At 42.9% G+C, this 25,747-nt stretch overlaps 1 protein-coding gene across 3 annotated transcripts in view; it reads right to left on the bottom strand.

Moving 5' to 3' along the window:
- Positions 1 to 25,747, bottom strand: part of BTK (Bruton tyrosine kinase) — a 474,008-nt gene that overhangs the window by 177,788 nt on the left and 270,473 nt on the right. For all 3 annotated transcript variants that reach the window (XM_044306622.1, XM_044306621.1, XM_044306623.1), the window contains one exon: positions 17,834 to 17,962. In XM_044306622.1, coding sequence (XP_044162557.1) covers positions 17,834 to 17,962 — 129 coding nt within the window. The remainder of the gene's footprint in view (positions 1 to 17,833; positions 17,963 to 25,747) is intronic.

Below are 25,747 nucleotides of genomic sequence, written 5' to 3'. Positions count from 1 at the left end.
GAGCTTTCATTTGGTGGTATTTCATTGCCGCTGACATTTTTACTTTTTTTGTTATTAATCGAAATTTAACGATTTTTTTTGCAAAAAAATGACATTTTTCACTTTCAGCTGTAAAATTTAGCAAAAAAAACGACATCCATATATACATTTTTCGCCAAATTTATTGTTCTACATGTCTTTGATTAAAAAAAAATGTTTGGGCAAAAAAAAAATGGTTTGGGTAAAAGTTATAGCATTTGCAAACTATGGTACAAAAATGTGAATTTCCGCTTTTTGAAACAGCTCTGACTTTCTGAGCACCTGTCATGATTCCTGAGGTTCTACAATGCCCAAACAGTAGAAAACCCCCACAAATGACCCCATTTCGGAAAGTAGACACCCTAAGGTATTCGCTGATGGGCATAGTGAGTTCATAGAACTTTTTATTTTTTGTCACAAGTTAGCGGAAAATGATGATGATTTTATTTTTTTTATTTTTTCTTACAAAGTCTCATATTCCACTAACTTGCGACAAAAAATAAAAAATTCTAAAAACTTGCCATGCCCCTCACGGAATACCTTGGGGTGTCTTCTTTCCAAAATGGGGTCACTTGTGGCGTAGTTATACTGCCCTGGCAATTTAGGGGCCCAAATGTGTGAGAAGAACTTTGCAATCAAAATGTGTAAAAAATGACCGGTGAAATCCAAAAGGTGCACTTTGGAATATGTGCCCCTTTGCCCACCTTGGCAGCAAAAAAGTGTGACACATCTGGTATCGCCGTACTCAGGAGAAGTTGGGGAATGTGTTTTGGGGTGTCATTTTACATATACCCATGCTGGGTGAGAAAAATATCTTGGTCAAATGCCAACTTTGTATAAAAAAATGGGAAAAGTTGTCTTTTGCCAAGATATTTCTCTCACCCAGCATGGGTATATGTAAAATGACACCCCAAAACACATTCCCCAACTTCTCCTGAGTACGGCGATACCAGATGTGTCACACTTTTTTGCTGCCAAGGTGGGCAAAGGGGCACATATTCCAAAGTGCACCTTTCAGATTTTGCAGGCCATTTTTTACACATTTTGATTGCAAGGTACTTCTCACACATTTGGGCCCCTAAATTGCCAGGGCAGTATAACTACCCCACAAGTGACCCCATTTTGGAAAGAAGACACCCCAAGGTATTCCGTGAGGGGCATGGCGAGTTCCTAGAATTTTTTATTTTTTGTCACAAGTTAGCGGAAAATGATGATTTTTTTTTTTTTTATCTTTTTTCCTTACAAAGTCTCATATTCCACTAACTTGCGACAAAAAATTAAAAATTCTAGGAACTCGCCATGCCCCTCACGGAATACCTTGGGGTGTCTTCTTTCCAAAATGGGGTCACTTGTGGCGTAGTTATACTGCCCTGGCAATTTAGGGGCCCAAATGTGTAAGAAGTACCTTGCAATCAAAATGTGTAAAAAATGGCCGGTAAAATCCGAAAGGTGCACTTTGGAATATGTGCCCCTTTGCCCACCTTGGCATCAAAAAAGTGTGACACATCTGGTATCGCCGTACTCAGGAGAAGTTGGGCAATGTGTTTTGGGGTGTCATTTTACATATACCCATGCTGGGTGAGAGAAATATCTTGGCAAAAGACAACTTTTCCCATTTTTTTATACAAAGTTGGCATTTGACCAAGATATTTTTCTCACCCAGCATGGGTATATGTAAAATGACACCCCAAAACACATTGCCCAACTTCTCCTGAGTACGGCGATACCACATGTGTGACACTTTTTTGCAGCCTAGATGCGCAAAGGGGCCCAAATTCCTTTTAGGAGGGCATTTTTAGACATTTGGATCCCAGACTTCTTCTCACACTTTCGGGCCCCTAAAAAGCCAGGGCAGTATAAATACCCCACATGTGACCCCACTTTGGAAAGAAGACACCCCAAGGTATTCAATGAGGGGCATGGCGAGTTCCTAGAATTTTTTTTTTTTTTGCATAAGTTAGCGGATATTGATTTTTTTTTGTTTTTTTCTCACAAAGTCTCACTTTCCGCTAACTTAGGACAAAAATTTCAATCTTTCATGGACTCAATATGCCCCTCACGGAATACCTTGGGGTGTCTTCTTTCCGAAATGGGGTCACATGTGGGGTATTTATACTGCCCTGGCTTTTTAGGGGCCCTAAAGCGTGAGAAGAAGTCTGGAATATAAATGTCTAAAAATGTTTACGCATTTGGATTCCGTGAGGGGTATGGTGCGTCCATGTGAGATTTTATTTTTTGACACAAGTTAGTGGAGTATGAGACTTAGTAAGAAAAAACAAAAACAAACAAAAAATTTCCGCTAACTTGTGCCAAAAAAAATGTCTGAATGGAGCCTTACCAAGGGGGGGGGGGGGGTGATCAATGACAGGGGGGTGATCAATGACAGGGGGGTGATCACCCATATAGACTCCCTGATCACCCCCCTGTCACTGATCACCCCCCCTGTAAGGCTCCATTCAGACATCCGCATGATTTTTTACGGATCCATGGATACATGTATCGGATCCACAAAACGCATGCGGACGTCTGAATGGAGCCTTACAGGGGGGTTATCAATGACAGGGGGTGATCAGGGTAATCACCCCCTGTCACTGATCACCCCCCCTGTAAGGCTCCATTCAGACATCCGCATGATTTTTTACGGATCCATGGATACATGTATCGGATCCACAGAACGCATGCGGACGTCTGAATGGAGCCTTACAGGGGGGTTATCAATGACAGGGGGTGATCAGGGTAATCACCCCCCTGTCACTGATCACCCCCCCTGTAAGGCTCCATTCAGACATCCGCATGATTTTTTACGGATCCATGGATACATGTATCGGATCCACAGAACGCATGCGGACGTCTGAATGGAGCCTTACAGGGGGGTTATCAATGACAGGGGGTGATCAGGGTAATCAGGGTGATCACCCCCCTGTCACTGATCACCCCCCCTGTAAGGCTCCATTCAGACATCCGCATGATTTTTTACGGATCCATGGATACATGTATCGGATCCACAAAACGCATGCGGACGTCTGAATGGAGCCTTACAGGGGGGTTATCAATGACAGGGGGTGATCAGGGTAATCACCCCCCTGTCACTGATCACCCCCCCTGTAAGGCTTCATTGAGACATCCGCATGATTTTTTACGGATCCATGGATACATGGATCGGATCCACAAAACGCATGCGGACGTCTGAATGGAGCCTTACAGGGGGGTTATCAATGACAGGGGGTGATCAGGGTAATCACCCCCCTGTCACTGATCACCCCCCCTGTAAGGCTCCATTCAGACATCCGCATGATTTTTTACGGATCCATGGATACATGGATCGGATCCACAAAACGCATGCGGACGTCTGAATGGAGCCTTACAGGGGGGTTATCAATGACAGGGGGTGATCAGGGTAATCACCCCCCTGTCACTGATCACCCCCCCTGTAAGGCTCCATTCAGACATCCGCATGATTTTTTACGGATCCATGGATACATGGATCGGATCCACAAAACGCATGCGGACGTCTGAATGGAGCCTTACAGGGGGGTTATCAATGACAGGGGTGATCAGGGTGATCACCCCCCTGTCACTGATCACCCCCCCTGTAAGGCTCCATTCAGACATCCGCATGATTTTTTACGGATCCATGGATACATGGATCGGATCCACAGAACGCATGCGGACGTCTGAATGGATCCTTACAGGGGGGTTATCAATGACAGGGGGTGATCAGGGTAATCAGGGTGATCACCCCCCTGTCACTGATCACCCCCCCTGTAAGGCTCCAATCAGACATGCGCATGATTTTTTACGGATCCATGGATACATGGATCGGATCCACAAAACGCATGCGGACGTCTGAATGGAGCCTTACAGGGGAGTGATCAATGACAGGGGGTGATCAGGGAGTGTATATGGGTGATCACCCGCCTGTCATTGATCACCCCCCTGTAAGGCTCCATTCAGACGTCCGTATGCTTTTTGCGGATCCGATCCATGTATCCGTGGATCCGTAAAAATCATACGGACGTCTGAACGGAGCCTGACAGGGGGGTGATCAATGACAGGGCGGTGATCAATGACAGGGGGGTGATCAGGGAGTTTATATGGGGTGATCATGGGTGATCAGGGGTTTATAAGGGGTTAATAAGTGACGGGGGGGGGGGGTGTAGTGTGGTGTTTGGTGCGACTGTACTGACCTACCTGAGTCCTCTGGTGGTCGATCCTAACAAAAGGGACCACCAGAGGACCAGGTAGGAGGTATATTAGACGCTGTTATGAAAACAGCGTCTAATATACCTGTTAGGGGTTAAAAAATTCGGATCTCCAGCCTGCCAGCGAGCGATCGCCGCTGGCAGGCTGGAGATCCACTCGCTTACCTTCCGTTCCTGTGAGCGCGCGCGCCTGTGTGCGCGCGTTCACAGGAAATCTCGCGTCTCGCGAGATGACGCCTATTGGCGTTAGTGTGACCTGGGAGCGCCGCAGCATTGACGCCTTTCGGCGTTAGTGTGACGGGAGGAGGTTAAAGAAGCATTTAAGAAATTTTATTCCCTGTCACCTATGCAGAGCAGGGGTTTATTCAGGTCTAAAATTGTATAATGTCAACCTAAGAATGTAACAGAAAAATTACAGAAGTAATAACCTGTCTACTTGGTAGAGCAGGGGTCTATGACAGAAAACAATTGTTTATTGCCACCCGAAAATTTAAAATAAAAATTATTGAAATTTATTTAGCTGTCAACTAGGTAGAGGAGGGGTATATTACACCCAAAAATTGGTGAATTTGACCCTAAAATGTAACTGACAAATGTTATATTTTTTTTACCGGTCTAATAGGTATAGCAGTGGTACATCACACCAAAAAATTTGTGAATTTGACCATGAAATGTAACTGACAATTTTTCTTTATAGTTTAACCTGTCTACTAGGTATAGCAGTGGCACTTCACACCCAAAAATTTTTGAATTTCATCCGAAAATGTAATTGAGAATTTTTTTTTTTTTAACCGGCCATCTAGGTATAGCACTGGTATTATACACCCAAAAACTGGTGCCCCAGCTGCATTGGCGACCTCTTCCTCGTGCTCTGCCTTCGCCTTGTGCTTCCACTGTGCCCCCGCTGTCAGGTGGGAATGCCACCAGCAGCGCGTCTACCACCGTGTGCTTGGTGTAAAGTAAAAAAATGATTATTTTCCCAAAATAAAGTCCATATTATTATTTTTTTAATAGGGAAAAAGCTGACATATTAAGTTTCGCCGTGTCCGTGTTCTATAAAACTATCACATGACCTAACCCCCTCAGGAGAACACCGTAAATAAAAAAATTAATAAACGTTAACATAAACATTTTTTTTGTCACCTTGCATCACTAAAAGTGCAACTCCAAGCGATCAAAAAGGCGTATCCCTCCCCAGAATAGTACCAATCTAACCGTCACCTCATCCCGCAAAAAATGAGCCCCTACCTAAGACAAAAAATAAATAAACTATGGCTCTCAGACTATAGAGACACTAAAATATAAAAATATCACATGACCTAACCCCTCAGATGAACACCGTAAAAAAAAAAAAAGGTGTAAAAAAAGCCAGTTTTTGTCACCTGACATCACAAAAAGTGTAATACCAAGCAGATCAAAATCATACCAATCAAACCATCATCTCATCCAGCAAAAAATTAGACCCTACCTAGGACAATCACCCCAAAAAATATAAAAAACTATGGCTCTCAGAATTTGGAGACATAAAAAAAATCTTTATTATGTAAAGCTGAAACAAACAACCAAAAAATGATTGTCAGCTCTGACTGCGGCAAAGAAGATGTTTGTGTCAGTCAGGGTCTCCATCGGGTCCACATGCTGCGTTGATGAGGCATAAAAATAAAACAAATATGGCTTTCAGAAAATGGAGAAACAAAAACATGATTTATTTTCTAAAATGCTTTGTTAAAATGAAACAAACAAAAAAATACATATTTGATATTGTCACATCCGTAACAATTTGCTGTATAAAAATAGGGCATGATCTAACATGTCAGATGAACACTTTAAAAATAAAAAATAAAAACTGTGCCAGAACAGGCATTTTTTTTGTTACCTTGCCTTACAAAAAGTGTAATACAGAGAGATAAAAAATCATATGTACCCCAGAATAGTATCAATCACTGTCACCTTATCCCGTAGTTTCCCAAACTTTTTGGTAGTTTCTACTGAAGAGGTGCACAAGGGGGGCTTCAAATGGGATATATTGTCTAAAAACCAGTCCAGCAAAATCTTCCCTCCAAAAAGCATATGGCGCTCCTTCCCTTCTGCACCCTGCTGTTTACCCATACGGCAGTTTACAACCACATATGGGGAGTTTTCTGTAAACTGCAGAATCAGGGTAACAGATTTCGAATTTTGTTTGGCTGTTAACCCTTGTGTTAAGGAAAAAAATCTGCCAAAAAGTGACATTTTGAAATTTCATCTTAATTTTCCTTTAATTCTTGTGGAACACCTAAAGGGTTAAAAAAGCTAGTAAAGTTTTGAATAATTTGAGGGGTGTAGTTTCTAAAATGGGGCCATTTATGAGTGGTTTCTATTATGTAAGCCCCACAAAGTGACTTTATAACTGAATTGGTCCTTAAAAAGTGGGTTTTGGAAATTAAAATTGCTTCTAATATTCTAAGCCTTCTAATGTCCTAAAAAATTAAATGACCTTTACAAAATGATGTAGACATATGTGGAATGTTAAGTAATATATATTTTATTAGGTATCGCTATATGTTTAAACAGAGAAATTGAAATTTAGAAAATTGCTAATTGTTCCCAATTTTTGGTAAATTTTGGATAAAAAAAAAAGTTAAAATGTAATGATTCTAATTTACCACTAACATGAAGTACAATGTGTTATGAGAAAACATTCTCAGAATTACTTGGAAAAGTAACAGCATTGCAAAGTTATGTCCACATAAAGGGACACGAGTCAGATTTTAAAAAAATGGCCTGGGCAGGAAGGTGAAAACTGGCCTGGGGTAGAAGGGGTTAAACACACACAATGGTATGGGATAGATAGATAAATAAATAAAGTGGCTTGGCGGACCAAGCATACAAAAATTATGTCTTGTGTTGATTGTCATAAGAAAAAGTGGCACATTTGAATGGGTAAAAAAAAAAATAATCTCCCTTTTAATTGGGAGCAGCAGCAGTGCAGTGTGGATGTGGAAAGGGTATGGTATGGATATAGTGGCATGCGGCAGCAAAAGTAGTGGCAGCATAGCATGGACCATACAAGGGTGTCTATGCGTAGTAGTAGTGGTGGCAGATGCTTTGCGTTAATGGTGGTGGTATTAGGGGATTATCAGCAAGAAGCAACTGAGGCAGCGGCTGCCTCAGTTATATTGTACATGCAGGGAGCAGCAGCCTTATGGAAGATGATGGTCGGCAGGATGTAGCAGTGATATAATGGTGGTGGTGGTATGATGGAGACAGCAGCAGCAGTCGTACAGAACATGATGGTAGGCAAGTTTAAGCAATGGCATGATGAAGGCGGCAGCAGCAGCCTTACAGAATGTAATGGTAGGCAGGTCGCAGCAGTTACACGATGACCGTAGCAGCATCAGCCATACAGAACATGATGGTAGGCAGGTCGCAGAAGTGGCATGATGGCAGCAGTGGCATAATGGAAGCAGCAGCAGCCATACAGAACATGAAGGTAGGCAGGTCATAGCAGGGGCATAATGGAGGCGGCTGCAGCAGCTGTCCATAACGTGATGGTAGGCAGACCGCAGCATTGATGGCAGTGGTGGCATGATGGAGGCAGGAAGCAACAGTGGCAAGATGGGGCACCTCCAGCATGGCTAGATCTATTCATCGGTCTCAACTAGAGGAGTGAAAAAATCCTCCCAAATTCAGGCTTTGTCATTTTGACATAGGCAACATCCATGCGGCTGCCGCAAATGGATCCAGACCCATTCAACTTGAATAGGTCCGTGATCTGTCCACACTGCAAAAAAATAGAACAAGTTCTATTTTTTGTGGTGCACTCCATAGCGCTTCCCTGGGGTTACATGTCCCCGCTCCGCACATTCCGTATTGCTGACCCATTCAAGTAAATGGGTCCGCATCCGTGATGCAGTGTGCACACGGCTGGGGCCCATATATTGTGGACCCGCTGTTTGCTGGCCACAATAAGGCCTTATGTAAAGGAAATGAAATGGTTGCTCCTTCTGCTGCTGCAGCTTCTGCTACTCTTGGCAGCGGGAGGGGGTTGGAGACACTGTAGCAGCAGATATCTACTTGCTGTAATCTGCAGCAAGCTGCAGGCAGAGGCTTTCCTGGTAATAACGTAATTTGTCTTCCCTTTCTGTGAGAGGAAAAAATTCTCCCAATTTAACTTGATAGCAAGGGTCTAAAAGCAAGGCTTTCCAGTAATCATCAGACTGTTTGATGTCACTGCGTAACCAAGCGAGTCTATAGTCAGCATTCTGGCCAGTGTGCCCGAGAAGCCAGTTCTTTCAACTTCCACCCCGCACTGAGATGGTTGGGTGTCGTGGCTGGTGTCACGTCATCATTATTATCCTCTTTCTCCTCCGACTTCGACTCCTCTTCCTCCTCCTCAAGTGGCAGCACCTCCTTCCCCATGGGAGTTTCTCACTGTGGGTCCCCAACAGCTACAGAGCGGACAGTAAGATGGGTTAGCTGTTCTTCTTCCTCTTCCTTCATTGCCACCTGTTGCATGAGCATCAGCATCTCTTCAAAAATACATATGAGGGACAACTGTAGCATGAACGGCATGAGCTGCCACGGCTCGACCTGGAAACAACACATGCACCCTGCCGAGGCAGTCTGGTGCATGATCAAATCATTCACGCCTATTCACTGCTTATACAGATGCTTAAGCATGTGAAATGTTGATTAAACAGTGTAGCTGCAAAAATTCCTGATGCTGCAAGAATGGCTTAAAAGAGGGACACTCTCCTGGACATTGCCTGCACATTTTGTTAAAAGGCCATGCAGGGAGCATGTGTTATTTGCCCCAGGTTAAGAGCGACAAGGATGTTGCACCCATTGTCGCTGACCACCTTGCCCAGTTTGAGGTGGCGGGGAGACAGCCAGCGGGATGTTTGCTGCTTGATGTAGTTTAGCTGCAACTGCTCGCCAGTGTGGCTATTGTCGCCCAGGCCGATCCATTCTAACATGGCATGGTAACGCCTGACTTGACATATCTGATAGGAAGGGTAGTGCGAGCAATGCTGTGCCCTGTTGCTGTTGGGGAAGGGACCGTGTCCATGGAGGAGGAGGTGGAGGTGGCAGATAAGTGCCTGCTAGGGGAGCCAGCCCCATCATATGATGGGAGGTGGTCAAAAGGACCTGGCCATTTTGCTGGGGTGCTTCCTTTCCATTGCTGCAAAAAGCATTGACCTAGTGATCTGTGAAAGACATGTAATGTCCCTGCCCATAACAGCATCGTGAAAATACAAGGCACTACTATAAGGGTACTACAGCGAATGCACTGCTAGCAACTAGTGATGGAAGAACATTGGCCGGGATGGATCGTGTGAACACGATCAAGTGTTCGCGAACCACAAGTTCGCGGCAGGCCCCATTCACTTTAATGGTAGGCGAACCTGAAAAACCTTCAGCTCATATTTGCAGCCACCAAATACTTAGTAGAAGTGTACAAATAGTCCCACAACATGGATAGTGACATACTAGAGGGGGATCAATGACAAAAATTCCAACAAAAAATATGTATCTTAATCAGGGGACATTTTTATGCGTCTTAAAGGGAAATTCTCTGAAATGTGCCCTGTTGGAGCCTAGAAATTTTTTATTTTAGGCCACGGGAGTACGCACCTTAAAAATTAGGCATTCACCTGACATAAAAGAAATTCTGATTATGAGGCTCGAGGGACATTATGCGGTCAATGGCTAAAAATGTTACTGTAGGCCACTGGACTACAGGACCCAAACATTACGCATTCACCAGAAAAGATCAAGTCATTATGTTGGCCGGAGGTTTATTACACAGTCAATGGATATCAATTTTACTGCAGGCCAGTACAAATAGAGGTCAAATACATATGTTTAAAAGAACTAAAAATATAAAATTGGATTAAAAACACGGCTAATGAAATCCCCCCTCTTGAAAAAACCCTAATGATAGTTGAAATTCGATAACAAGTGGTCGTCACTGGTGTTGAACTTCTCCAAGGCTGAGACAATTATTAATTCCCCGTACAGAAAGAACAAGTAAGTATGTGGCTAGAGGTAGAATACAGGGTCATTGGATATCAGTTTTCCAGCAGGCCAGTGTAATACAGGCCCCAAAAATTATGCATTCAGTGTACATAAAAGAACAAGTAAGTATGTGGCTGGAGGTAGATTACACGGTCATTGGATATTAATTTTCCAGCAGGCCAGTGTACCACAGGCCCCAAAAATGATGCATTCAGCGTACATAAAAGAACAAGTAAGTATGTGGCTGGAGGTAGATTACACAGTCATTGGATATCAATTTTCCAGCAGGCCCCAGCTGTACTACAGGTCCCAGCGCACAGCGTAAACGAACAAGCAAGTATGTGGTCTATTAGACGGTCAATGGATATCAATTTCACTGAAGGCCAGTACAAATAGAGGTCAAATACATATGTTTAAAAGAACTAAAAATATAAAATTGGATTAAAAACTAATGAAACCCCCCTCTTGAAAAAAAAAAACTAATGTTAATAGTTGAAACACGTGGTCGTCACTGGTGTTGAATTCCTCCGAGTCCCAAAACATTAGGCATTCAATGGACAGAAAAGGCCTTTTATGCCGCTGTATTTACCTAAGACAGGGACAAGATTTGTTCTGGGTGGTGGCAGATATTTGTGGGCTGGCATGAGGAAATTCAATTAAACGTGGTCATCACAAGTGTTGAATTCCTCTGAGATCCATGCCTCCTGTCGTAAGGTAGGCGGGTGTGCTTATCGGTCACGATCCCCCCCCTGCTGCGCTGAACATTCTTTTGGACAGGACACTGGACGAGGGGCAAGCCAACAGTTCTATGGCAAATTGTGCCAGCTCTGGCCACAGGTCAAGCCTGCACACCCAGTAGTCCAGGGGTTCCTCACTTCTAAGAGCGTCCACAGCGGCCGTTAAGCTGATGTAGTCAGACACCTATCGGTCTAGGCGTTTCCTGAGGCTGATCCGGAGGGCGGCTATCAATGGGTTGGTTGCAAGAATGATCTAATATCCGAAGTGACCAACACATCTTCAAACCGCCTTCTTGCATGCGCTTGGGGGGCGCAGCAGAAGAGGCGGTAGCAGTGGAAAAGGAGGAGTCAGACGAGGAGGAGACAGAGGATGGAGTAGCAGGCGGTAATACCAAATCTACACGGGTGCCACGGGTTGCATGCTTGACGGCCATCAGAAGGTTCACCCAATGGGCAGTAAAAGTTATGTACCTTCCCTGCCCATGTTTTCTAGACCACGTGTCTCTGGTCAGATGTATCCTGGCACCGACACTGTGTGCCAGAGATACATTCACTTGCCGCTGAACGTGGCCATATAACTTCGGGATGCCCTTCTGGGAGAAATATTTCCTTCCGGGGACCTTCCATTGCGGTGTGCCAATGGCAACAAATTTTGGAAAGGCCTCCGAGTCCACCAGTTTATATGGCAGTAGTTGGTGGGCTTGCAGTTCTGACAAGCCAGTGGTCAGCCGTTGGGCAAGAGGGTTATCCGGCGTCATCATCTTTTTTTGCTCGGACATTTGGGCCACGGAAGCCTGCCTTTTGCAGATGAACGGGACAACGGCACTGTGGAAGGTGGAGTTAGAGGACAAATAGGAGGAGAGAGGAGAAGGAGAAGGGGCAGGACGTGGCGCACCAGAAGCGTGTCTTTGTGGGTTCTGACAGTGTTGCTCCCACTGGGCTCAGTGATGGGAGGCCAGGTGCCTTCTTAAGGTGGTCATCCCTAAATGAGTGTTGGGCTTACCTCGACTTACGCATTTACAGCACAGGCTGCAGATGGCAACACTATTGTCAGCAGCGGACACGTTAAAAAAAGCCCACACTGCGGAGCCATGTGCCGGCGTCCTGGGAGCGCCAGATGTAATTTGCAGTCTGCTTTTTGCCTCCTGTGCACTGCGAATTCTGCCTGCTTCTCCTCCTTCTCCTCACTATCTGCTGCTCTGTCTCTTCCTCTGAACTCCCCTCCTCTTCCTCTCTTGTGGGCACCCACGTGACGTCAATAGACACATCATCATCGTCTCCTTCACCACCACTGACATTAGAGATCTCTGAGTAGGCAGCAACAGTGGGGACCACCCTCCTTGGGCTAATATGGGTACTGTCGTCAGACTGCTGGGTGGCGATCGTTGATACCTCCTCTTCCTGATCCCATGCCAAGAATGGCTGGGCATTGGTAAGGTCTTGTAATGGATGGTAAAATAATTTCACTGACTCGAGCGGAGGGGATATGGGGATGGTGGTGGTAGTGGTGTCTTTGGGGGTGCACTCAGCAGAGAGTTAAGAGGGTGCAGATAGAGAGGATGAGGAGGGTGCAGAAGCGGAAGGCTGAGTGAGCCACTCAACCAACTCTGGTGTGTCCTTTGATGTAATCGCATGCACCTTCTACAACTTCACACTTAGACTCTGGCCTGGTGCACCTGCCCGACTCTTAACACCCCTGCGGAATGGCCTGCCTTTTTCTCTGCCTGTCATTTTCAAAATGACCCTGTGACAAAAGTCCCTATAGAAGAGCAGTATTTGTGGAAGAAGGTATATCGCACCCGTGCTTCCGTTTTTTTTGGGGGGGCAACTGGTATATCACACCAGTAGAAATTATTTGTTCCAATAGCATTTGTCACTCTGTTTTCTCCTCCTTAGCACCTCAATCTGGCTTCCAGGTCCTGTCCAGCACACAATTATCATCGGTGTCCTCCCTCTCCCTGCAGTTTTTATCAGACTGTGAGATATCATGGTGGGCTGCTTTGCCTCCTTTCATTTGGAACCCTTCTGTAGCCCTGACATTTTTGGGCCTCTCAGATAATGTTATACACTATCCAGCGTAGTGGTGTAGCAATCACATATATATGCTGGTTTGAATATAATCAACAACCCCCCCAAAAATAATTCATTGGAAATGTGTAGAGACAGAAATAGATTTCAGAATTTATATTTATACCTTGCCTCACAAAAATGTAATATAGATAAACCAAAAATCATATGTACCCTAAAAATAGTCCCAAATAAAACTGCCACCTTATCCCGCCCGAAGTTATCAAAATGGGGTCACTTTTATGGAGTTTCTACTCTAGGGGTGCATCAGGGGGGGCTTCAAATGGGACATGGTGTAAATAAACCAGTCCAGCAAAATCTGCCTTTCAAAAACCACACGGCGCACCTTTCCCTCTACGCCCTACTGTGTGCCCGTACAGTAGTTTACGGCCACATTTGGGGTGTTTCTGCAAACTATAGAATCGGGGTAATAAATACAGCATTTTGTTTGGCTGTTAACCCTTGCTTTTTTACTAGGAAAATTGATTAAAATGGAAAATGTGCCCAAAAATTTTAATTCTCAAATTTCATCTCCATTTGCCAATAACTCTTGTGCAACACCTAAAGGGTTAACAAAGTTTGTAAAAAATCTGTTTTGAATACCTTGAGGGGTACAGTTTCTTAGATGCATGCGCTCCATAATAGTCACATGTACATCTGCTATCACCCTGGACCTTGGAGCGGCCAGTTCCCAGGTCTGCAGTAAATTAGAATCCCAAAGCAACCTTGATAAAATATGTAGGCAAAGCCTTACTCCCTTGCACATGCATTCACAGGTCATAAAATCAAAGAACTGATGCAAAATGGAATTCAAATGATCAGAAATTACATCTTAGTTAGTGTAAATAAAGGTCTTTTTTTGAACCTGCTTTATTAAACGCAAATAACACAGTAGGCAGAAATGTTACTGATGCCAATACAGCAATATTTCTAAAGCAAATTGTCAATAGCAGTGTTCAATGCACCTCTGTCTTTAGAGAATACAAACTTGCAATTTTTCTATAATTATTTTAAAATTGGTATGACTATGCACCAAACCTGTGACTTTTCCTTTACTTTTCCTTAGGCCATAATAACATGTCTGGAATACAGAACAGTTCAAAACCAAAGACCTAGACTTGTCCTCCCAGAGCCAGGTAGTAGCATCAACAGCCATCCAGACAATAGTAGTAGGCAGCAATTCTCTGGCTTCAAAAAGGCGCAACATAATCATTGAGGACAAAAAGGAAGAGATTGTAGACTGGATGGCTCACTCTTCCTCACAGTCATAGCAGAGTCTGACACTGTGCCTTGGAGCCAGGAGTCACATCATTCCTCCTGCTTCTCCTTCTAGCAGCCCCAGAGAACCCTTTCAGTTGCATCCTCTCTGTCTTCACTGCCCCCTCATAGTGGGCCACCTCCTTTTTTTCCTAAGAAGAAGAATAAGGAGGAAGTTCAGGGTGAGGAAGGGGACCTCATGCATAGCTGTTTCTGCGGTAGTGGTGAGGGCACTAGTGGTCATGCTGGTGGCAATAAGGGGAACTGGTAACAACAGTGGCACTCTGTGCAAATACAGAACAGGGATTAGGGAGAGGGGCCAAGGAGTCCATCATGAGATATCACAGTCTGAGAAAAGTAAGGGGATGGTGTGGACTATGACAATGATTGTGTGTTGGAGAGGACCTGGGAGCTGGATCGGGGCACTGAGGATAAAGAGGAGACATCAGAGGAGACAGGTGGTGGCTGCGGTGGCAATAAAAAAAGGAGGCAATGTACGGCTAAAATATTCACAGAATGGGGTGGCTCTACCAATCCGTAGGATAGAAGGTGCTCGCTAAGTGTTAACTCCAAAACACCAGAGGGTTAATAAAATTGTAATAATAAAGATATGGCACTCAATATCTGGAGGACTGCTCAAAGCAAATTTCTTTATTAATTCTACTGTTGCAATTCTCAATGTTGAAAAATTAAAATGTCATACAAGATACGTAAATTGTACAGAAATTAAATACCAAAAAAATAAAACATCACAAATGACGATAAGGTAAAAATCACTCGAGGTATAGGTATGTCAGTCAGACAGCGTATAGGTGCTTTCTAAATTTTTGATTGGTTCACCACAGAAAGATTAATTATTGATAATTTATCACCACATAAGCTGGTTATCGATAGTTCTCTGAAGTTTTCGATTAAATAGTCACCAAATCTTCGGTTAATAAAATCGTCGATTCTTGGTACTATAACGCACTTATAGACTTTTCGATTTAATTATGAACTCTTCATTCGAATACTCGAAAGAGTCACATTAATTCTTATGTAACAGTTCATAGGCTTATCGAATTGTAGAAATTCGGGAGTTATTAGCTCTGGGTGGCGTCCCACCTATTGTCGAGACATCTTATTCCCTTACCTCCAACCTCTGAATGCGGCTTGTTCGTTTAATCGCTGTTCCTTCATCGTCCCACGTGCTCGACTTCTCATTAGTTCCAATTAAATTGAAAGTGGAACTGTATCACTCCAGGAAGTTTTCGAGCATAAATTCTTTTATAGGACGAGTCAGTCACTTAAGAGGTTATTAATAAGGAGGCAAAATTGTAGATGTCCTTGCGTACGCCAGAATGGTGGTACTGTGGGGTCCAGATTCCTCTCAGACGCGTTTCGAAGTCCCAAAAGGTACTGACTTCTTCCTAAGTGGGAATTCTACAATTCGATAAGCCTATGAACTGTTACATAAGAATTAATGTGACTCGTTCGAGTATTCGAATGAAGAGTTCAAAATTAAATCGAAAAGTCTATAAGTGCGTTATAGTACCAAGAATCAACGATTTTATTAACCTAAGATTTGGTGACTATTTAATCAAAAACTTCAGAGAACTATTGATAACAAGCTTATGTAGTGATAAATTATCGATAATTAATCTTTCTATGGTGAACCAATCAAAAATTTAGAAAGCACCTATACGCTGTCTGACTTATATACCTATACCTCAAGTTATTTTTACCTTATCGTCATTTGTGATGTTTTATCTTTTTGCTATTTAATTTCTGTACAATTTACGTATCTTGTATGACATTTTATTTTTTTAACATTGAGAATTGCAACAGTAGAATTAATAAAGAAATTTGTTTTGAGCAGTCCTCCAGATATTGAGTGCCATATCTTTATTATTACAATGTACGGCTAAAACCTCCCAAAGAACTAGAAGGGCCAGATCTGCTTCTATTATGGTCAGCTCAGAGGCAAATTTGGCCCAAGTATATGCCTCTGACCAAATTAAACTTTTCTGGACTCTGGCCATTGTGGTTTGGTGGGACTTTTCTCCAGGCAAGCAAGAGTACTGCCGCATAAAAACTAATTTGACTCTTGTTGGTCCACAAATGTGGCACACTTCCACTCCTTCCCAGGAGTTGTGGTGGGACTTTTGGTCAGGCAAGCCACATTCAGAAAAATTAGACTCTCATCAGTCTGCAAATGTGGCACAATTCCACAGCTTCACCCAAATGTTAGTCTCCACATCCCAGCTGTAGATGCTACAACAAGTAGCAGAAGCTGCAGCAGCCAGTTCAGTTTGCTAGTTGTTACTTGTTAGAACAGTTTCCGCCACTGCCGCATCACCTGCCAAAACTTGTCTCATCAATATGGAAATGTGGTACACTTCCTTGAATTCACCAACAATTTATTGACTATGCTGTATGATATTAATACTTCTGGCCAGCTGTTCATTTTATTTATTAAAAACATTGTTTAAAATGTTATATGATCTAGTTCTTTAAATGACTGTGATCTTTCCCCGGCGTATACAATGTTCCCTGACTCCATGGACTTCTGGGCTGGCAGACTGGAACAGTGGCACAAACTGGCCCAATATGCTCTCTTTTCTCTCTTGTCCAGCCTCCAGTGTCATCTCTGAGAGGCTTTTTAAGGCCACACGGGGCATGGTGACACCCAAATGCACCAAGTTGTCCTCTGCCAGTGTCCAAAACATCACTTTTGTCAAAATGGATGAAGCATGGATTCAGGAGGATTTTCACATTCTTCCAGCTGAGGCTAATGAATAGATCTGACTTTGCTGGTGGTGCCCATCTTGCCACTGCTGCTGCTTGCCTGCCTACTATCATGTTCCATACTGCCACTGCCGCCATAATGCCACTGACATTATCATGCCACTGCCGCTGTCTGCCTGCCAACATGTTCCGTACCATATGGTGACTGCTGCTGCCACCACCGCCACAGCTGCTATTCCTCATGGCTAATCTCCTAATGCCACCACTGCTACTACTACTACCGCTAAACAGTCTGTCTACTGCCTTGTCTGTCCTATGCTATGCTGCTATAATTGCGACCACATGCCACGATTACCCCACTCTTTTCACATCCAAACTGTACTCCTGCTGCTCCTAATTAAAAGGGAGAATTTTATAAATTCAGCAGGCATTCTGCCCCGTTAAGATATAATTTTTGGACAATTGGTTCCCCCAACCAGCCACTGTTTTTCCCATGATACCATGTGTGTTTAAACACCATCTGCTCTCGATAAGGGACAATTTCTGGAGGCTTTCTTGTACAAGCTTAACACATGCAATGGCGCAGTTGTTTTTAAACACGCTGTTTGTTGACGCTGTCAGCCATGCCTTTTCCCATAGCTGTACAGTATATGTTAATGTCACCCTGACATTATTTGCTATTGCTGTCATTGCGTTCAAGAGCTGAGGGATGTGTTAAAGAAAAAATTATATACCAATTTGCAGGGCAATTGGAACAACTTTGCTTCAGGTAAAATCGTATCGGGTCCGAACCAAACTTTTTAAAGAGTAAATTGGTTAACTGACCTCCATTGGCATTCTGCAGGACTTGACATCCCATGGCATTTTTAGCTGTTTGTGCACAGCATAGGTACTGTCCATCTTGGTGGAAGAGTGGATGAAACTTTTGAGCCAGGTCACTATTAAAACGAATAACTAAAAAAAAAAAGATATACATAAAAATTATAAGTAAAATATATTTGAGGGAAATGAGATGCCTTAATCACATTAGGTACAATGCATTCGGAAAGTCTTCAGACCCTTTCACTTTTTCCATTCTACACTCAATACCCCATAATGACAAAGTGAAAACAGAATGTCTATAATTTATGCTAATTTATTGAAAAGCAAGAGAGGCATTGCCTTGTTAAGGAACGTGGGAACAAAAAGAATATGATAAGTAACCGACTCGCCTTCTATCTTCTAAGCCCTTCAGTTCAGTTCATGGAGTAGGAATCCAAAATTTGATAAAATGTATTCCTTTTTGGTAAAGTAGAGCAGTGCTCCTCAACTCCAGTCCTCAGGGCCCATCTGCTGATCATGTTTTCAGGATTTCCTTAGTATTGAGCAGGTGATATAATTAGTGTCAATTTATCAGGACTTACCACAGGTATTCATTCTGTGGGATATTCTCAATATGACCGGCAGATGAGCCCTGAGGACTGGAATTGAGGAACACTGAAGTAGACGGCTACACTGCTACACTGCACTATATCCTTGGTCACATGACACATGTCAGAGGTTGCTGATATCTGTAGTAGGTCATCAGTACTGATCATGGGGGTCTGAAGTCCCCAATCATCTCAATGAAAGGAGCTCCATGTTCCTGCAAGTTATGCACCACATTTGTTTACACGGACACAATGGCTCCTCCATATGATGGCTGGGTCGAACACTGCATCTTGTCTGGTTCAAGTGAAAAGGCACAGATACAGTCAAGTGTGCATGGGTGAAGGGGATGCAGAACTCACAGGAGCACCATGGTCCATTCAGTGTGATTGTCAGGGGCACTGGACCCCCACTAAGTAAACTTTTATGGCTTGCATTCAATTTGAAATGTATCTTTTGTGCAGACAACAAGGTGGTAAATTGAAAGATACAAAAATGTGGGGAAGTACAGATAGTGTAGTAGATATTAATTGCAGTCCTATGTAATACCACAGACAACACATTGATACCTCTTTGGGTACAGATAATGTAGTAGGCGTCACCTGCCATCCTAGGTAACACCAGAAATAACACAGTGATAATTCTCTGAATACCAAAAACACACAGCGCTCCCTCTTACTGCAGACATTACCTGCCCAGCTGAAGACTCCTCACTGCATGGGTGGCCCTTCTGTGATGGGTTGGAGCTTGTGCTGCTTTACAAGCTCTAGCTTCATAGGTGATGGGCTTGGGGTCTCAGTGAAGGAGGGATCGGGCCTGCCTAGCTTCACATGACTGCTCACTGGCTAGCGCAGCGCTGGACTCAAGTGTTATCCTTAATATACAGGACCTAGGCCCCCTACTAAGACGGGCGGCGGGCCCTGCATGTAAATAATTAAGAGTCTGTACTTCTGCGCTGTCTAACTGCTGCCTCAGCCCGATGCCTTGAGGCCTAGGCCCACTGCTGGTGCAAGTCCCATAGCAGCCGCTATGGCAGTAGTTACCCCCTACACAGGTAGACTCCAATCATGATGTGGAAAGAATGTAAATATAATCAAGAGAAATGGGAAACCCCCCATTTTTTATTTTTCCTTTTTAATAAATTAGCAAAAATTTCTAAAATTCTCTTTTCACTCTCATTATTGGGTATTGAGTGCAGATTGATGGAGAAAACTTTATATATATATATATATATATATATTTTATAATACTTTGTAATTGTTTGCTCAGGCAATGGATCAATGCAAGCTCGGATTATAAGACATATTCAAGGAGTCAACTCAACAATGTAGTCCACAGGAACAAGTGTAACCGTGTTTGAACACAACTTCTGCATGTCCCAAGCCGCAGCAGCCAAAGAACCTGCTCTGCTGCCTCTGCTAGTTCCACTCTCCAGTACATCCAGCTTGTATCTGCCTTTCCCATCACGCTATAAGAAGAACCTCAAGATCAGTTGAGGTTAGTGCAACATCCATTTTGATTTGCAGGCTCATCTGTTCCCTACTAACTGGTCCAAGGTTGCCTTCCTGGTGTCCCTTTTGTCCACTGAATCTTTAGCCTGGGTCCCACCTCATAATGAATACCATGACTCCGTGACCCATAATCTATAGGATTTTCTGTCAATCTTCTAAAAAGGCCTTTGAGGGGCCTGGCCAGGGAGGCCCCACAGCCTATTCCTTATTACGACTCTGCCAAGGCAATCATACAGTGGAACAGTATGCCATTCAGTTATGTACTCTCTCGTAGGAGCTGTGCTGGAACAACAATGCCCTGGTGGTTGCCTTCTGGGAGGGCCTTTCAGGTAACATCAAGGATGGAATGGCAGATCAGGATGTACCAGTTACTCTAAATGATCTGATTGCAGTTATTATATGCATAGGTCTCTGGTTCAGTGAGCATCTCTGGGAATCTGCCCAGGAGAGTAGAACACAACGACTGCAGCCGCTTAAGTTCAGAAGGAGCTGAATACTGCTCATAGATTTAGTTGTGATATTGCAAATTCCCTTTAACCCTTTCAGTCCTAGAAGTTTTTTCATTTTTCATTCCCTGTTTTTCCGGTGACATAACTTTTTTGTTTTTTCATTCACATAGTCGCATGAGGGCTTGTTTTTTTGGCGGGACAAGTTGCACTTTCTAAAGCCACCATTATATTGTTTATGAAGTATTGGGAAGCTGGAAACAAATTCCAAATGAGGTGAAATTGGGGGGGGAAAAATTCTGAAACAATTTTATGAGTTTTGTTTTTATCGCGTTCCCAATGTAGTAAAACTGTTATTTTCATTCTCTGGGTCTGTACAGTTACGGCGATGCCACATATGTATAGTTTTTCTTGTATTTTAATACAAAAAAAACTTGAAAAAAATTAGTTTTTTTCTTTTCCATGCTATATTCTGACCCTTTTTAAAAAAAAGTTATATGTTCAGAGCTGTGTTAGGGCTAATTTTTAGTGGGGTGATCTGTATTTTTTTTATTGATACCATTTTCGGGTGTGTATGACTTTTTGACCAATTATAGTGAAGCTATGCCCATGATGTTTATTTTTTCTTGTTTATGTATTTTATTTTGATTTTGGGGATGGGGGTGATTAGAATTTTTGTATTTTTTAAAATTTATTTTATATTTTTAAAAACATTGTTTTTAAACTTTATATAGTTTCCATAGGGAATTATAACAAACAATCATGAGATTGCTTCTCTCATAGACTCATACATTATTGGATTACATTATATTATGCTCCAACAGAGCCATGCCACAGGCAGGGGATCCATAGGAACTTAAGTGCGGCAGCCTCTGATCATTCAGGAGGACTGAGGCTGCTGCACTCACCATCTGGCTCCCCCAATCCTTGCTATGGGGAACAAGTGCACACCCTGAAGCATGTGCTTCTGGATTTGGCACTCCCAGTTGGTTAGACCACAGCATCTGAGGGACAAAATGTATGCGATAAAAGTTATTGTCGATCGCATACATTAGCCTCGGGTGCTGTTTAAAAGTACATGACTGGTCAGGAAGGGGTTAATATCAATCACAAACTGACACTATCATACCCAGTCTCCAGCAAAACCATCCAATCACTATATATCTATATATCTATATATCTATATATATAGATATATAGAACAAAGAAATCGGACTGCACTCCAGTTGAATATTCAATGAAAAAAGGTTTATTCACCCATAGGTGGCACAAGCGACGTTTCGGCTCACATATGAGCCTTTCTCATGCTTGAGAAAGGCTCATATGTGAGCCGAAACGTCGCTTGTGCCACCTATGGGTGAATAAACCTTTTTTCATTGAATATTCAACTGGAGTGCAGTCCGATTTCTTTGTTCCGTATCAGTGGGTAAGCACCATTTACCATACTCGGACAGTGCACCCTCTATATTTGTTTTTTGGCCTGGTGGTGCTGCTGGTAAATTTTTTTCCGTATATAGATATATAGATATATAGTGCCTCGAAAAAAAATTCACCCCCCTTGACTTTTTGGGTATTTTGGTGCCTCACTACCTGGAATTAACATGGATTGTTTAAGGATTTGAATTATCTAATTTACAGAACATGCCCACAATTTCGAAGAAGTTTTTTTTTTTTTTTCATTGTAAAGCAAACAACAAATAGGACAAAATAACAGAAAAAGTCAATGTGCATAACTATTCACTCCCCCTAAAGTCAATACTTTGCAGAGCCACCTTTTGCTGCAATCACAGCTCCAAGTCGCTTTGGATAAGTCTCTATGAGCTTGCCACATCTTACCACTGGGATTTTTGACCATTCCTCCTTGCAAAACTGCTCCAGCTCCTTCTAACCACAGATTTTCTATTGGATTGAGATCTGGGCTTTGACTAGGCCATTCCAACACATTTACATGTTTCCCCTTAAACCACTCAAGTGTTACTTTAGCAGTGTGTTTGGGGTCATTGTCCTGCTGGAAGGTGAACCTCCGTCCTAGCCTCAAATCACGCACAGAGTGGTGTAGGTTTTGCTCAAGAATATCCCTGTATTTACTACTATCCATCTTTCCCTCAACTCTGACTAGTTTCCCAGTCCCAGCTGCTGAATGATGCTCCCACAACCATGTTTCACTGTGGGGATGGTGTTCTTTGGGTGATGTGATGTGTTGGGTTTGCGCCGGACATAGCGTTTTCTTTGATGGCCAAAAAGTTCAATTTTCATCTCATCAGACCAGAGCACCTTCCTCCATACATTTTGGGAGTCTCCCACATGCCTTTTCGCAAACTCACAACGTGCCTTTTTGTTTTTAGCTGAAAGTAATGGCTTTCTTCTGGCCACTCTATGGAGCATACGGATTATTGTCGTCCTATGTACAGATACTCCAGTCTCTGCTGTGGAACTCTGCAGCTCCTCCAGGGTTACCTTCGGTCTTTGTGCTGCCTCTCTGATTAATGCCCCTCTTCTCTGGTCCGTGAGTTTTGGTGGGCGGCCGTCTCTTGGCAGGTTTGCTATTGTGCCATGTTCTTTTCATTTCGTTATGATAGATTTGATGGTGCTCCTGGGGATCATCGAAGATTTGGATATTTTTTATAACCTAACCCTGACTTATATTTCTCAATAACATTGTCCCTTACTTGTTTGGAGAGTTCTTTGGTCTTCATGGCAGTGTTTGGTTAGTGATGCCTCTTGCTTAGGTGTTGCAGCCTCTGGGGCCTTTCAAAAAAGATGTGTATATGTAATGACAGATCATGTAACACTTAGATTGCACACAGGTGGACATAATTTCACTAATTATGTGACTTCTGAAGGTAATTGGTTGCACCAGAGCTTTTTATGGGCTTCCTAATAAAGGGGGTGATTACATACGCACATGCCAATTTTTTGTTTCCAATTTCTAAAAAATAGTTTTATTTATATATTTTTCTTATTTCACTTCACCAACTTAGACTATTGTGTTCTGATCCATCACATACAATTTCAGATCAACAATACATTGCTTAAGGCTGTAATGTAACAAAATTCAAAAAAAGTCAAGGGGGTGAATACTTTTGCAAGGCACTGCATATATATATATTAGAAAAAAACGGGCAGTACTCCAAGAAATACAAAAAAATTAAACCTTTTATTCACCCATGTGTTACAGCGACGTTTCGGCTCAACAATAGAGCCTTTCTCAAGAAAAGGACTAAGACAAAGTGATACTATATATATGCTAAAAGAACAATAAGTGCCAATTATACATCATGATTACATAATTAATCAAAAAGATCAAAATTCATACAGTGCATCATAAATCTGTGCAAAAAAGAATAGACATGATTGCAAATGTGACTTAAACATAATGGATAAAATAATTCATTACAAAACTTATTATGAATATAAACCAACCATAAAAAGTTAAATGATTCTAATCAATAGTGCATATGTTTCAGGTGTAAAAACTAAAGTGCCATGTGCATTACATGATATGTGCAAAATAAGGAGCAGGTGAAGGATTAAGGTACACTAACCAGACATCGGGCGACTGCAACACGAGCCATAATTGGCATATCAGAGTCATCAACACGCATGTCTGGGTTGCGCTCATCACGAGAAAGACGTCATTATGTGTAACAGCCATTGGGGCATGCGTACTTGGCATTCCTATACCCGGTTGCCATATTGGAAAAGGTTAGAACCAGACACTACCTGGCGCATGAGCAGATCCTGGCAAGGATGCACAGCGGCAATTTTGTAATTGGTAAGGAATCCCTATAGCCGACAACATAAATGCTCATGTGTATAGCCTTTTATATAAATAACTGGGCACCTGGTAAGAACGGACTAGGGTAAGGAAAGGTAAATACTAATTAGGACACACACCCTTTCTCAATGGGGAGAAGCACAGCAGAATACGGCATACTCAATACCGGGTCTTCAGTCAATCTACCCATACATCCTCAATACTAAGAATAAACCGCAGAGGGTTCTTCTCCATGCATAGAAAAAAGGGCGTATTATCTAAACCTTCATCGTAATGGCACAACCCAGATATAATAGGTCACATAACAACAAGCATAATAAACACTCTAGTCGCACGAACATCTGGCGAGTGTATCCATCATCCTGCATCATCCTCTCCATCTCCCGCTTGTTATCTATAAAATAAATGAAAATCATAATTAGTGACTTAAAACCCAATAAAGATACTTAAGATAATCAAAATACTTATTTGTCCTAAATAAAACTACCATATGTAAGGCGTGTACCAGGGTGGGCTCCCCAGGATACAGCGAAGTCACAGACAAGAAAAGCGAAACTGACACCAGCTTTATATGCGAGAACAGAAACTTTACTTTAACAATAGTGAAAAGCCAACAATATAAGTATATACAGACTAACTTATACCCCAGGCCCACAGTCTCCGTCCCTGTCCGAGGGACAGGCCTAGCCCGATGGCGCACACAGCAGAGCCTGCAAGTCGTGCCGTGCCGCTAAAGAGGACACACTTAGCTACTTAGCTGGTGGCGGACACAGCAGAGCCTGCAAGTCAAATACTGCGCCGCAGTCCAGTACAGTAAGGCCTAGCAAAACATATAACCCTAACTATCTTACTACTATAAGGCCTAGGCTAGTCTCTGTTACTTCAGGAGCCACACAGTAGAATACAATCAGTAACCAGGTGTACTGACCTGCGTCCGTTCTGGGCCCGAGGATGCCGCTTACCCGGGATGGCCACCAACCTCTTAGCAACCGTGCAGCCTTGCTTGATAATAAGACTTCTGCCCACACGCTGTACACTGTCTTCCTGGAGCAATCTCTCTTTCAAAGAGCCGGATCCAGTAAGGGGACAACAACTAATCTCCTTCCTCTGCGTGTCCATTCACTCCCAGACATCCGCAAGCCAGGATGGAATCGGATTCAGTCTCTCAAAGAACATTGCTTCCACCATGTCAGATCAGCACTTCCTGGTTTTCAGAAGCAGCTGGCATGAGTTATCATCTGCTTTGCATATGCAGACCCCAAAGTGTGCTGACTGTGCTGCAAAACAGTGGCCTCTAGTGCCCGGAATGCCAAATGACAGCTTCAATAAAATTTAAACATAAACATTTACAGGCAGAGTTTAGCCACAATCTCACACATATACGCAAGAGAATAGCAGCACCGGACCCCCAAGGGACATTGGGCAAGCCACCCAATCACAATATATTCCCAATATTGTAATCAACATTAAGCCCATGGGGTTTTAAGCAAATGAGTTTGTGTATCCACTGTAGCTCCTTTTGCTTCAAAAATTTTACATGATCCACAATCCAACATTTTAAATCACTCTCAGTAGACATTGGTAAATCGAGACGCTT

Source organism: Bufo gargarizans, chromosome 9 (genome assembly GCF_014858855.1).
Source record: "Bufo gargarizans isolate SCDJY-AF-19 chromosome 9, ASM1485885v1, whole genome shotgun sequence".
Classification (NCBI taxonomy): domain Eukaryota; kingdom Metazoa; phylum Chordata; class Amphibia; order Anura; family Bufonidae; genus Bufo; species Bufo gargarizans.
The sequence above is the reverse complement of the archived record's forward strand: the minus strand, read 5'-3'. Positions and strand labels throughout refer to the sequence as shown.